The sequence below is a fragment of the Myodes glareolus genome, chromosome 18 (genome assembly GCF_982192425.1).
Source record: "Myodes glareolus chromosome 18, mMyoGla1.1, whole genome shotgun sequence".
NCBI lineage: Eukaryota > Metazoa > Chordata > Mammalia > Rodentia > Cricetidae > Myodes > Myodes glareolus.
The window spans coordinates 65,832,244-65,847,319 of NC_142043.1; the positions used below are offsets into that span (position 1 = coordinate 65,832,244).

Below are 15,076 nucleotides of genomic sequence, written 5' to 3' on the forward strand. Positions count from 1 at the left end.
AAAGGTTTTAGTGTTTTTATTCCTCCCCCCTGTTCTTTTCAGCCTGGTTTTCAGCTCTTTAAGCAGTTCCTATAGACAGTCGTTTCCTACTGCTCTGAGAGAGTGGTTCCATCGCAGATGACCAGAGGCTGAACCCCTCTGGCTACAATGTAGACCTTCCAGTGGGCAGCACCAGCATAGCCTTGGAGGAAAACAGCAACAGGAAAGCAGTGAATGTCAGGGAGAAGAACACCGGGCAGAGCCATGGGTCTGCAGTCCTGCTGCTCTTGCTGGAAAGTCTCTGGGCTCTCTGAAGTCTGAGTATGCCTTGCTATTACTAGTTCTCTGTGACCTGACACTCAAAGACACCCCAAACCCAGACTTTTCTCCCCACCCTCTTATGGGCAACTGAATCACACTCTGGCTGGTCACACAGGCAGCCTGTTTTACATGAGGGAGGTACTGGCCATCAGGTCCCAGGCTGATAATCTTTTTTTTTTTTGGAAGTGGAGTGTGTGTTTGACAGGTTCCTGTTATGTAGTCTCGGCTGGCCTCAAGCTTGGGATTCTCCTGCCTCTTGAATGCTAGGACTTCAGGGTGCGCACAGCACTATGGCTAGGTCTGGATGCCTAGGTCTGGATGGGTTCTGTGGGGAGCACACAGCTATTCCTAAGATGGTGTGCTCCAGCTCACACAGACTGACTTAAATCAGCATCCCCAGTGTGGGCTCTGCCCGTCTTGAATATCTGAAGAGGCTTCGATGATTCCAAGGCTTCTTGGAGCCCGTGTATCCTGCGCACTGGCTTCTGAAGTCCTAACTCAGGAAGCCTGTTCCAGGCCTTCTCGGGAGGTTCCTGTTTCCACCCCTGGGCTCTGTTTGGAAAACTCAGACCTAGATCACCTGAGTGTGCTGGGAAGGCATCCTGCTGTCGCTCACAGGACTGTCCTGCATGCTCTAACATGGGACAGTGGATCATGCTGGGTGTGGGGCTACACCTGTATTCCAGCACTTGTAAGGCTGAGGCAGGGAGACTTTCAGGATTGAGGCCAGCCAGGATTACTTAGCCAGAACCCATCTCAAAAGGACCAGAAGTCAGCCAAGTACATAAAGAAGTACACAAAAGTGGAAGGCTGGAGGGGGTGGCACATCCCTGTAATGCCAGCACCGAGACGGAGGCAGAAGGACTACTGCAGTCTGAAGCCAGCCTGGGCTACCTAGTGATACCTAGGCCAACCAGAACACATGGCAAGACTCTGCCTCAAAAGTTCGAAACAGCAAAATAAAATCATCTCATGCTAACCACCTCCCCCCCCCCCTCTCCTCTCTTTCTCCTTTGAAACAGGGTTTCTCTGTGTAATAGTCCTGGCTGTCCTGGAACTTGCTTTGTTGACCAGGGTGGTGGCCTTGAACTTACTGAGATCCGCCTGCCTATGTCTCTGTCTCTGGGATTAAAGGCGTGCGCCACCACCCGGAACCCTTTCTTTTAAACATTACTAAGATAAACAGTCTCAACTGGAAAGTCAGTCTCTAAGGTGTGATGGTTGGTCAGTCTAGAAACTGACTAATACTTGAGGAGAGGTCACATGATCTTGCTGGGCCTGTGTGCCCAACATCTGTCATCCTTGATTATGTATCATTCCAGGATTCCTGGTGGATCTGTAATTCTGGCCCTCCACTTCCAGGTTAAAAAAAACCCAGCATTTTGGTTAAAAAAAAATATAATCATAGAACAGCTTGTCCCAGTACCATTCTTAATGGGCCATGCTACACCCCCAAGTTACTCTTTCTCACCAATAGGCCTGACTTTCATCCTTACCACCTGCGGCAGCTCTACCTCTATTCCTCTATCTGACTCCATTCCTAACAGGGCTTCAGGCGCCAACCACCCCTGCTCCCAGCTCTCCCTTGCTTGTTCTGTGCCTGCCATGAGGCTGGCCACTAAGGCTCTGCCAGTCAGAAGCCTGGCATCTGTGTCTTAGGCTGCTCTCGTCTATCAAACTTCCTTGGCAGCTGCCAGTCACCTCTTCTTTTCAAATCCTATAACTGGCATTCTGGATGCTTGCGAGAACTGGCAATCTAGAACCTGGAAAATTCAAGGTGCTTCTGAAGCTGTCTGAACAACAGTATTTATAGAAAGCAAGACAGGGGGGGCTGTCTACGAATGACCACAAATTTAAAACCCTGTTTCTCTAACAGCCACTCAACATAGGGTCACTCCACTGCAGGAAACGGCCTGCTGTTTCCACACACATTCACTTTTTATCGCAGTTTTGCATGGCCGGGCCAGACCAGCTGGGCCCCATTATTACTGTTCAGTCTGTGTCATACTTCCTCCCCATGCCTATGCTAAAACAAAGGTTCTGAGATGCGTAGCAGAGCTTGGCACAATGCCAGCCCCTGGCCCTCACTGAGGTGAGAGTGTTCTAGGTACCTGGGACTTCTGATGGCCAATGGTAAAAGGTCCCAGGGCTGTAAGCTGGCCTCAGCCTGGCAAGGGCTCCAGATCTTGTGACGTAGCACCAACAGGGGCAGCAGTGGCATTTGCTGCCACCTCTGCTTCTGCCAAGAGTACTGCTGTCAACTGACTAACTCTGGAATAGGTTCTGAGGACACTGGTATTTTTGGAAACACAGAGTCAGAATCGTGGTGGGTCACCAACTGAGCTGGGCCTTGGATTGGCTGTGGATACACACAGCGGTGACACCACGTGACAGTGGCCCATCACATCAAACTGACTCTTAGCAAAACAGGTATAAAGGCTTCCTATGACCTTGTCTTGGCTCTGTCCTGACATGCCTGTGACTTAATGGTGGGATACTGGGAAGGTCATTTGACTCTCATTTCAACTTCCTCATCTATAAAATGAAGAATTATTCTAAATAACTTCCAGAATCCCTTCTAACTTGGAGTGGTTTTGCCCAACAGACACCCGCATTCTCAGAGCTGTTAGTGCACACGTCTCCCTGTTGTGCACACATCTCCTATGCTACTTTACCTGTTCTCTTTTTAAGCATAATAAATAGATTCTGTTAATAAAATCTTACTTTTGATTTAATCAGATAGAACCTTTGTATATTTTTGGGTGTGAGCCTAGCCTCTAACAGCCATCTGTCCAGCCCAAAGGATAGAACCTTCTTGAAGACATTGTTGATGCTTAGAAATACTGTCTCTGTCCTCCTGGGACCCTACATACCAATATCTCCAGGTCCTATCGGCATGGCCACAGACTGACAGTGTCTTCGGCACTGGAAGGGGGGAATGAGCTGCAACATGGCTTCCCCGCTGCCAACAGTAAACAGGTCGTGCACCTTATGCATCTGGAGTAAAGAATGGATGCAAAAGAAAGAGGGAGAAGAATGAGTATTAGTGGACAAAACCCTTTATACATAATGGCTTTTCTTTACATCTCCGTCCTAGAACTCTATGTAGACCAGGTCAGCTTTGAACTCAAGAGATTCATCTACCTCTGCCTCCCAAGTGCTGGAATTAAACGTGTGTGCCAAAATGCCTGGCCTTAGATATGGTAAGGTATTCCTAGTAGGCTGAGCAATGAGGAAAACATGATTAATAACAAATTTCATAACTATCTCTAAAACATAAAACAAACTAGTCTCTCCTAATCATGGCATTTCCTGGTACTGAGGCCAGGGTAAAAATCTCTTCTCTGGGTTATTTTTAATATTTTTTATTTTATTATCTGTATGCCTATGTGTACTCCTGGAGGCTAGAAGAGGGAGCCAGAGTCCTTGGAGCTTGAGTCCTAGGAGTTATGAGCTGCCCAATGTCAGTGTTGGAAACTGAACTTTGGTCTCCTGCAAGAGCAGAAATGTTCATACTATTGAGCCTCTCTCCAGCCATCTACAGGTTCTTCTTAAGAGGAACTGCATATTTACTGGGCAGCATCCTCAGTGACAGCCCAAGTGTCTCCAAGGCCACACAGAGCCATTTCCTGGCAACCAGGAGCACAGGAGCTCCTGTCTTGAGCTAGCTTGCAGGAATTAAGAACCAACACTGGCAGATGCTTTGCCATCTGCAGTCCTGAAAGACTACATAAGACCACAACCAGGTGGGTGCAGCCCTCATTCACAGGCTCAGAGGCTTGGGCCATGCCCCTTCATGCCCAGGATGGAACAGACGATTGAGGGCGAGTCCTAGGCAACACTGAGGAATAGGAGAAGTGGGGCTGTGTAGTGACCAGACCCTACTTCTTCTCTATCCCAAGACTGACCTGGGACACTGGGCCTTGGCTTTTCCAGGGCCTAGGGACCAGGAGGAGAACAGTAGGGTGGAGTAGTGAGGCTGGGTGGGGATACACATGTTCTAAGAAACCCAGCCTTTGGGGCACTCCCTTCTCAAATCTCCACACAAGATGACTGCGCTAACCATTTGAATAGCTATATTTTCTCCTCTGCTGGACGCCTTTCTGTCAGCAACAGATGAAACTGACTTCAGTATTCAAGTGGGAAAACTGAGATAAAGTCCCTCGCCAAAATTCTATCACAATTATGAAGATGAAATCCTACTGGGCCCTGAGGTCTAGCTGGACATAGCAGGCCAAACCAGTGAAGTCTGCAGCGAGAGCGGCCCTCCTGACAGCAGGCCTTACCCACAGCAGCAGGCAGGCACTTACTTCTACACAAAGTTTTGTGTGTGTGTGGGGGCAGTTTTGAGACAAACTTTCTCTGTAGCTTTGGACTCTATCCTGGAACTCACTTTGTAGACCAGGCTGGCCTTAAACTCACAAAGATCTCCCTGACTCTGCCTCTCAAGTGTTGGGATTAAAGGCGTGGACCACAAAGTAGGTTTTATAAGCTATGAAATTCGATCCTGACAGTTCAGCAAGCTTGGAACAAATAAGGAGGATCAGGTGCAGACACAAACCAGAACTGGAAGAAGGGCACAGGTAGGAAACTCATTCAAATTAATCAAAATTCTGAAATCATCTTCAGGAATGAGACTCAACAAGAGAACAAATTCAGATAAAAGCAGACAGACCCAAACATAGAGGGGCTTCTCCCATCCACTGGCCCTGACCAATGGAAAGGGTGGGATAAACAGGTCAGCTGCTTGCCTTCAAGTACCATTCAAACGTCCCAGGCCCTCAAGTGTTGGCTTTTCCTATTCGCTGCCCTGGCTCTCTTGTTTGTGAATGGGGTTTTCAAAGTTCTTCTAAAGTTGGGTTAAAGGTTTCTCTCTTGGGCTCCATTTCTGCATTGGCATAAAGAAAAGGCTGGGGCTATAAGAACACACTATTCATCTACAGACTTGTCTACATTCTGATTTGAGGGAGGGATGTCAACTTCCCACTCCTCTGAAGAGGAAAAGCAGCAGCACAAAGATCCACAGGAAAGACCTCCGGGACTGCACCTTCCTGTCAGATGCCAGCAGTGGGGACTCAACTCACTCTCTGAGTCCACATGCAGAGAAGGCCTCCATCGAATGGGGAAAATAAGACCTGAGTCCTGACAGCATGTCTTACCTTGCTACCCACCACAGGTTCCGGGTGGATCAGGAAGCACTTGTGTAAGGAGGCGTCTTTTGGAAATGGAAGTTGGGTAAAAACAGGAAAAAGCTCCCGTAAAACTTGTGATCTGTTTAGAGGTCTCCTCCTGAAAAGTGTGAAAAGAAATAAGTCACCAGCCAAGTCAGCCGGTTCATCTGCAGGAGGGACAGACCATGGCGGAAGGTGCAGAGGAGAGAGCTGAACTATGCCTTTCGTGCTGTCTTTTTTTTTTTTAAACATTTTTTAAAAGATGTTTTATTTCTGCAGTTGGAAATAGTGGCGCACACCTGCAAACCCAGCATTCGGGAGGCAGAGACAAGTGGAGCTCTGAGTTCAAGGTCAGCTGGTCTACAGAGATAGTAGAGCTATAAAGTGAGTCCTGTCTCAATAGACACATGAGATATGTATGTGTGTGTGAGTATGCCACGTGTGTGCGGGCACCCACCGGGGTATGCCACGTGTGTGCGGGCACCCACAGGGGCCAGATGGGGAGTTCTATGCTGTGGCGCTGGGAACCAAAGTCAGGTCCTCTGGAGCAGCACACCCTAACTGCTGTCTTCTCAGACCGTTTGATCTTTTGGAACAGTTTCATGGATCCCAGCTAGCCTCCTACTCACTCTGGAGCTGAGGCTAATAACCTTTATCTGATCCTCCCGCCTCCACAGTTCAGTGCTGTGAATAACCGGCAGGACCATGTCTTAGCATCAGATCCATGGAGACAGTCATGCAGAACTGATGAACAGTACCATACCATACACGCTCACCAAGAGAAGGCCTACAGGTAGTTATAAGGATGGGTGTAATGCTAAGCTCCAGCAGAAGCAATACAAAGAATAAGAATCAACTCATTGTACCTTAAAAAAGAAGCGGAAGTAACAGCAGGCTAGCTGCAGGGAGAGAGACTGAAGGAGAGAGGAGAAAGGGACCAAAGGCAGGACTTTTCTTTGAGGCAGAGTGGGAGACAGTGGGCAGCCATTCCACCACACAGGACGATGACAAGTGTAGAGAAAGGTGGGAGGCCAGGGAGATGGTTCAGCAGGCTGAGGAACTTATGTGTAGGCCTGACAACCTGAATTTCACCCTTGGGTCTCAAAGTGTCAGGGAGAATCAACTCCCGAGAGCTGTTCTCTGACCCCACAACTGAGGAGGGAGTAGCAAGGGCTCAGAGGTTAAGAGCTTTTTCTATTCTTGCAGAGGGCTGGAGCTCGGTTCTCAGAGCTCATGCGCAGTGGCCTCAGAGGGCACCTGCACTCACGGAACATAACCCCATACACACAATTTAAAATAATCAAAAGCTACATGGGAGGAAGAAACGACTCCTGCACACTGTCCTCCGACACCTACGCACAGGACACGGCACACAAGTATCCTCTCTCTCACACACAGACGCATAGAAATTACGTCAAAAAGAAGGCAGAGGCATTAAGAAATTAGCCAGCAAAGGAACTGGTGAGATGGCTCAGCGAATACAGGCATCTGCTACCAGGTCTGTGAACCCGAGTTCCACCCCAGGCCCCACACGATGGAAGGCAAGAGCTGCCTTCTACAAGCTGTCCTCTGACCTCCACACATACATGATAGCAGGAGCACACACACATGAGCACGATAAACAAATGATAAATGTAAAAAGCATTTTTTTTTAAAAAAAATATCCAACAAAACCCTAAAGGGTAATGTTAATTTCCCTTTGAACTAGTTCTCCATGGAGACTGGCTCTTCCTTTCTCACCAGAGGGAGCTTAGCCTTAAGGAATGGCCCATGTTTTCTGTAGACACAGAAGGAACTGGAGAGCAAACAGGTTTCCATCGTAGCTTGGCAACTGTCTTAACCTGTCTGAATCTAATCTTCAGTCTGCAAAGTGACTGAGAATCCCGCTTTGCGTGCCTTGACCTGGATGCAGCTCTTGTACCTGCTAAGCTTTCTAATCAGTCCTGAACCTCCTGACCCTTCTCCTTAGAAGAAACAATTAGGTTCTGATGGTTTGAATGAGAATGTCCCTCATAGCCTCAGGCATTTGAATATTTGGTCCTCAAGTGCTGGCACTGTTTGGGGGAGGCTTAGGAAGTCTGGCCTTGTTAGAGAAGTCACTCTGAGAGCTTAAAGACTCTGTCTGTCTAGGCAGTGGTGGTACGCATGCCTTCAATTCCAGCACTCAGGAGCGGACTTAGGTGGATCTCTGGTCTACAGAACTATATTATAGTCTGCTTCCAGGCTACAATGAGAAACCCTGTCTCGGAAACCAAAACCAAAACCAAACCAAACCAAAAACCCAAAAAAGCAAAAACAAAAGAAGACTGTCTGCTGGGCACAGGTGATGGCCTCTCATTGCTCTGGAAGCATAGGCCCAGATAAACACTTTGGTCACGGTGTTCATCACAGCAGAAAGTATCGGATATATGAGCTGCATGGCAGCATCATCCTTAGGGACTCTGCTCCCTTCCTCCTTGCAGTGCATGGCAGGCTGACCTGGGCTTCTGTCCTTGACTTGAAGGTGTGCTGTGAACTGACCATTTTATGGTGCTGGCTCTCACAGCTCTGACACCTACCCTGCCCCTTCCTCACATGCAAGCTAAGCACCTCCAGACTCACCATGGGTAAGAAAATGGAAACCACCTCTCAGGAAAGCAGCGCCACCACTTGGTGAGAAACCCCTCAGAGAAGCCCTCTGTGGCTTCAGGGTACTGGCATGAGAAATGTTGAATCTCTGAAGACAACAGAGGCTGCCCTGTCTTGGTGACATAGAAAGACAAAGAAGGCCACAGTGAGTTACCACAGTGAGTTACCACAGCTTCGCAGGGCTTGATCCAGCCTTTTATGGGCAGGCTGTTCATAGGAAAACCTGGCTTCTTGCCTACCTTGATCACCAGAGGACGGAGTCTCTCAAAAGTCTTCGGAGTGTCCTCTGGGAGCGTTACTTTGAGGGGTAGTATCTGGGCACAGCCAGTGCAGTTGGCAGGGATGGGTTCTGACTCATTCTGCTCACAGCCACTTGATGACCAGGGGTCAAATTCTGAGAGGGGAAGAGACAGAGGGCAGACAGGTTCAGAAGGACAGCTGCTGAGCCAGGAACAAACGCAGACAGGGAAGGACTAGTCTTCCTCTGGAGACCCCTGTAAGCAGGTCTGGAGGGCGAGGAAGGAGAGGCACTTTTTTCTGTATGATTTTCTACACTTTGGAGATAGTATCTTTTAACACATACATTCATGTCTTCAATCAAATCACTCAGCAGAGCAAAACAGTTACAAGCATTTAGTTACACCATTCTCCTGTCTCTGACCTGAACTTGGGATGTTTGAACATCTCCAGCCTGGAGCAGGCAGTACATACGTGCTCCCACACTAGGAGGCTCCTGATGCATGCACACACTCTGCTGTGCCCTAGACCCTCGGTTCTTATGCACACCTGTGTGGAGGCCAGGCCGACTTTGGGAAGGAAGAGTGAGATGAGGGCTGATTCTAAGGCAGAAGAGATAGAGACTTCTCTGGCTGTTTTGGGGGGACAGTGAATTGCCTCTGCTTATAAGACAATGCTCCACCTCAACTCAGATGGGATATGCTACTACCAATTGCTGCTTCCACTCCAAGGATCGATCACAATGTGGTCAGAATTTGTTCCACTTAGACCCAAGCATTAAGTGCCAGCTAGCTGCCTGGCACTCCTCCCTGGCTTCTCTGAGGGGGTCCTGTATCCATCACCTCTTTTTCCCACTTCTGACCTATTGCTTTATTTCTTGTTTACTTCCCATTCTATGTTTGTTTCCAAAATGTTTCACGAGATGGTTCTGAGAGATCCTAAACCAAAAGGCAGCAGACAGCCGAAGGTGGCCGAGATAGTCAGCTTTCTAAGCTAATACAAACACTTGGAAAACGGTTCTTTAGTATGGTGGCGCATGTCCTCAATTCCAACACTCAAGAGGCAGAGGCAAGTGGATCTCTGAGTTGGAGGCCAGCCTGGTCTACAGAATGAGTTCCAGGACAGCCAGAGCTACACAGAGAAAACTTACGTAAAACAACAACAAAACAAAACAAGAAAACTGCTTCCTACAGAATGTTCTCTGAGACAGACAGGCAGCAGCCACAGTTTATTTCTGAAGGCAGCAGTGGATGCAGGGGTCCTCACCAGGAGGGACCGCACTGGATACTCCCTGTACCCCGCATCACCCACTACACACAGCACCTGGCTTTCCTTGGGAGAGATCTCCACTTCCAGGCTCTCAGGTTGATGGTGTGCCTTTCCGGTGAGGGCCTCTCCCCTTAGGGCCCTCCAAGGGCCACCTGTTTACATGGTACAGGTGCTTACAAGACACACCTACTTACATGGCACACAGTGGGCTGCCAAGTAGGACATTTGTCTTCTCTTCTGGAATATTTTCAAATCTACCTTTCTTTCTTCCTTTCTTCCTTTCTTTCTTCAGAGACAAAGTTTCTCTGTGTAGCCCTGGCTGTCCTGGAACTAACTCTCTCTGTAGATCAGGCTGGTCTCAAACTCAGAGATCTACCTGCCTCTGTACTCCCAAGTACCACCACCCAGCAAAAATATTTATTAAAGGCCAGATATGACAAAATACAAGAACTCCCTCCAGGTAATGGATATACAAGGAGGCATAAATAATGAGAAATTACAATGATGGGAATGAGGCTCGTGCATGGAGTTGAGGCCGGTCTCAGATCCTGAGCAGGGACAGCGCTGCAGCTCTGTGAGGAGCTCTCCTCCCACAGGAACTGTCAGAGGCTTCTGGCACTGGCTTCCTGACGTCTTAGGAAGATTATTCCAGGTTGTGACTAGGATGTCCTGAGAGGAGAGAGGCCGGCAAAAGAAAGGCCTGGTTATATCCCGCTTTTACCCTTTCAGACAAGGAGAATGCGATGATAAGCAAGCACACTGAGAAGCCAGAGGCTCGGCAGTCTGGGAAGAAAGAAGAGCAGATTCAAGAACAGTGAGGGAGACACTGCTGGAACGACATGGCGTTTCCTGGGGTCACCTGAGCACGGGGAGCACCACGTGGGGATCTGCAGATCTGTCTCAGACTCAGTGATGACAACCTCCCCAAAATGTAAGAGGGTGGTGTCGGGACAAAGGAGACTCTCCTCATCTGTGCAGGGGTCTGGTGGGCTAGTGGCAGCAGTTCTGAACCTTTAACTGTACTTGGAGTTTTTGTTGTCTGTTTGGTTTAGGTGTGCTGGGGTGAACTTCCTGAGACCACCATGGAGCTATACCTCTAGGCCTGTAACTTGTTAAATTCTATTATGAGGCGATATCTAGGTGGTGAGGTCTTGACAAGTGTGCACTAAAGGAAAAAGAAGAAACTTGGGAACCAAGAAAAAACGCTGCTGCTGCTCCCTAAGTCTAAGCAATATACGTCAGTACTAACAGGGGCTTGACACGGCAACAGACCAGGAGGCGCTAGCTCAATATGAAACTCATTAACTGCCTGGTCAGGCTTGGCAGCACACAGCTGCAATCCCAGCTTCTTGGGAAGCTGAGGCAGGAGGATTGTTTGAGACTAGCCAAAGTCACATAGGAAGACCTCATTTCAAAAATAAAAATTAAAAAAAAAATCAAGTTTTCCTATTCTTTTATTTTTGAAATGAGGGGCTTCTGAAGCTGAAGTAGAAAAAATTACCCAATTCACGATAATGAGCAGGAATTTCCAAGGGGGACAGAACTAAAGCATGTATATAAAGCAGACAGAGAAATAACTAAGTGTGCTCTGGTCCTACAGAACACTGGCCACTCTTGTAAACGGAGTGCACCATACAGAAGCTGCTCATCTTCTTAGGGAGCTCTCAGCTCCTCTGGGCTGAGCAATGGGCCCCTGTGGAGCTGACATGGGCGATGCCTGCTCTTTTTTTTCACACCTCATACTGTGGGTCCCTGGGGAGGCAGCACACCTGTGGGGCAGAGGCTGCTCGATATATTTTCCCCACTTAATTTTGCTTTGAATTCAAAATTTCTCTAAAAACTTAAGTTTATTATTTTTCTAATCTCCTCATGTGTGACCTGAAGTGCTGTTTAGTTTTCCTAAGCAGAGGAAGCTGTGCAGTGCCTCTGCAGAGAAACTACGTTGATAACTTTTAGACATGGCTAAAAGTGCTGATTGAAGACGGTATTAATAAATCAACCATAGATAATGAATAAAGGTCTTTAAGTAGGAGCATACATAAAAGTTAAATAATAATTTTAAAACTATTGCAGAGTCAAGTACTGTACTTTCTCCAATGACAATGAGTCAATACACACTAACCCAGTACTGGGTGAGAACTAGTTTTTTTGTTTTAGTTTTTTGAGATAGGATTTCTCTGTAATAGCCCTAGCTGTCCTGGAACTCGTGCTATAGACCAAGCTGGCCTTGAACTCAGGGAGATCTACCTGTCTCTGCCTCCCGAGTGCTGGGACAGTGAGAATTGGCTTTTACAGTTGCATGTGCATGGACTGGAGCGGCTCACAGCTGAGAAATGTAACAGACCCATGTGTTTTCTGCAAGCAGGGAAAATACACATTCAGGCAAGAAGCTAAGGCACAAAAGAATTGATGTGGGATTCTCCTCTATATGCTGTGAATATCACTAGTTAATAAAGAAACTGTCTTAGGCCTGTGCAGGGCAGAATATAGGTAGGCGGGGAAAACTAAACTGAATGCTGGGAGAAAGAAGGCAAAGTCAAAGAGAAGCCATGTAGCTCCAACAGAGAGAGAGAGAGAGAGAGAGAGAGAGAGAGACACGCTGGACAGAACCTTGCTGATAAGCCACAGCCACATGGCGATACACAGATTAATAGAAATGGGTTAAATTAAGATGTAAGAGCTAGCCAGTAAGAAGCTAAAGCTAATAGGCCAAACAGTAATTTAATTAATACAGTTCCTATGGTTATTTCGGGTCTGGGCAGCTGGATACGAACAAGCAGCTCTGTACAATAGAGAATGTGGAATGGATTCCTGTGCATGTGGGGTCCATTACTGTTACCCCTGTACATGTGGGGTCCATTACTGTTACCCCTGTACATGTAGGGGTCCATTACTGCTATACCTGTGCATGTGGGGGTCCATTACTGTTATCCCTGTACATGTGGGGTCCATTACTTAATCTGTGTAGAGGCTGATTCTTTTCCCACGAGAAAGGGCAATTCAGCAAACATTTAAGGAGCAAGGATCTTTATTTGCAAGAAAATAGTTTGATCTCTGATCTTTCAAAAACACAAAAGTGAATTCCAGATCACTTAAAGATATAAATGATAAAATTTAAAGACTAGAGAAAAATATAACACAATTTTTATTATTTATTATATTATTATTATATTTATTTGCATGGGTGTGTTGCCTGCATATATGTTTGTATGATATGTGCATGCCTGGTGTCTGAAGGGCCCAGAAAGGGTGTCAGATTCCCTAGAACTAATGTTATAGAGGTTGTGAGTTGCCATGCAGGTGCTGGGAATTGAGCCTGGATCCTCTGAAACAGCAGCAAGTGCTCTTAACCACTGAACCATTTCTCCAGCACTTGTTTTCTGTTTTATTTTGTTTTGAGATAGGATCCCTCTATGTAGCCCTGGCTGTCCTGGAGCTTATTATGTAGACCAGGCTGGTTGCGAACTCAGAGACCCACCTGCCTCTGCCTCCAGAGTACTGAGATTAAAGGTATTTGTAACAACACCCTCCCTTCCACTTTTAGAGACAGGGTTGTACTGTGTAGCTCTGGCTGGCCTGAATCTCACAGAAATCTGCCCCTTGGTTTTTAAAGAAAATGTCAAATGTCTTACTAGGATGGTGAGATGGCTTGGGGTGTGTTTTTGGCACAAGCTTGCTAACTAGAGTACAATGGTAGGAGAGAAATGGTTCCAGAAAGCTGTTCTCTGACCTTCACATGTGCACTGCTATAACAACACTCACACAAAAATAGATACACAAACAAACAGATGATACTTAAAGAAAAAGAATATCCGACCATGTAGTTCAGATTGGCCATACCTTAAACTGTGATACCTCTGCCTCAGCCTCCCAAGTGCTGGAATTATAGTTATGTTGGCTCCAGGATTATACAGAACAATAGTACATGACATAAAGGTGTGTGCATATAAACACCTCACACTGTAGTGATAAAACAAAACGTGGACACTAACTACTTTGCAGACACAGTTATGATGGGTCATACTGATGGAGAATGGACCTTGAATCTAATCTGAATGATGCCCTTACGGGGGACGGGGGACACAGGAAACCACAGAGGGAAGACGACGTGTGAAGATGGAGGTGGTGAATGGAGCCACAAGCAAGGTAAGTCAAAGCTGCTGCCCAGCAGCAGCTAGAAGCAGCGCCAAGGGTTTTGGATGGAGCACAGCCCCATCAATATTTTGTTTCAGATCCCTGTTCCCAGAATTTCCACAGGATAATTTCTCTTGTTTTGAGCCATCCAGGCTGTCATACTTTATTTTGGTAGCATTAGAAATCAATAGTATGTCTAGGTAACAGTATTATATACATAAAGATTTTTATGTACACATGATCTAAGAAGGATCATACATATGTGTATATCTATGTGAACAAAAGTGGTTTTTAGGCCAAGCGTGGTGGTACACATCTGTGGTAATCCTAGTACTTAGGAGGCTAAGGTAAGAATATCATGAAGGGAGCAGGGTAGTGGTGCTGCACACCTTTAATTCCAGTATGCAGGAGGCAGAGGCAGGTAGACCTGAGTTCAAGGCCAGCCTATTTAACACAGGGAATTTCAGGTCCACTAAAGATAAAGATTCACAGAGAAATGGTACAGGGGAAAAGCACTTTAAAAATCACAAGAATGGCTGTGTGTGTGTGTGTGTGTGTGTGTGTAAGAGAATGGTTTGTTTGTATCTGTCTCAAAAGCAAAAATGTAATAAATACTGAAAAAAAAAACTAAAAGGATTCAAGAGAGCCTTTGTCTCAACAAAAAACAAAAGAAAAAAGAAAATTTGCTTCTCAGTCTTTTGACTAGGCTCATGTATAAAATATTTTAAGTTTTTTATTATTGTTTATGTGTGTGGGCATGCTTGCTACAGAATGCATACAGAGGTCAGAGGGCAACTTTATGGAGTGGAGTCAGTTCTCTTCCTCCACCTTTATATAATTGACAGGATGGCAAAGCAAGCATCTTGACCCCTCTGAGCTGGTTTGCCAGGCCAGAGTGTTTTTCTTAAAAACAAACTCTTATGTCTCTTTATGGTCTTTATACTCATTAGGTATCTCCCATGAAGATCAGGAACACTTAAGCCAAAACTATCAACTAAGACTGAGTCTCTCCTAAGACAGCCCTAAGCAGCCCCTGACAGGAGCAGGACAGACACCAGCCTGGTGGCCAGCAAAGCGAGGGGAAAAATGAGGGGAAAGGACCGTAAGGGCTGGGTAACACAGCCCACTCACATGTCCTGAGGGAGAGCTACATTTGCTTCCTACACAGCCCTGGGATCACTGAGGAGGAATAGTCAGCCATGGATTATGGTGGTGAGGGGGCATGGAGGTGCAGGCGTGTCACCTCACAGCATCCCAACAGCATGGAGATGTGGCCAGACTCAGTTGGCTCTCTGTCTCTCCACAAAGGTTTTGTTTGACATTAACAGTGGCAGGAG

The 15,076-nt window shown here is 46.8% G+C and overlaps 1 protein-coding gene across 8 annotated transcripts in view; it reads right to left on the reverse strand.

The window, feature by feature from the left end:
• The window catches only part of C18H6orf89 (chromosome 18 C6orf89 homolog), a 35,535-nt gene continuing 20,459 nt past the window's right edge, over positions 1 to 15,076 (reverse strand). For all 8 annotated transcript variants that reach the window (XM_048451242.2, XM_048451244.3, XM_048451251.3 and 5 more), the window contains 5 exons: positions 8,339 to 8,493; positions 8,073 to 8,212; positions 5,460 to 5,589; positions 3,174 to 3,297; positions 1 to 181 (listed from right to left, as the gene is read on the reverse strand). In XM_048451242.2, coding sequence (XP_048307199.1) covers positions 87 to 181; positions 3,174 to 3,297; positions 5,460 to 5,589; positions 8,073 to 8,212; positions 8,339 to 8,493 — 644 coding nt within the window. In that variant the 3' untranslated portion in view covers positions 1 to 86. The remainder of the gene's footprint in view (positions 182 to 3,173; positions 3,298 to 5,459; positions 5,590 to 8,072; positions 8,213 to 8,338; positions 8,494 to 15,076) is intronic.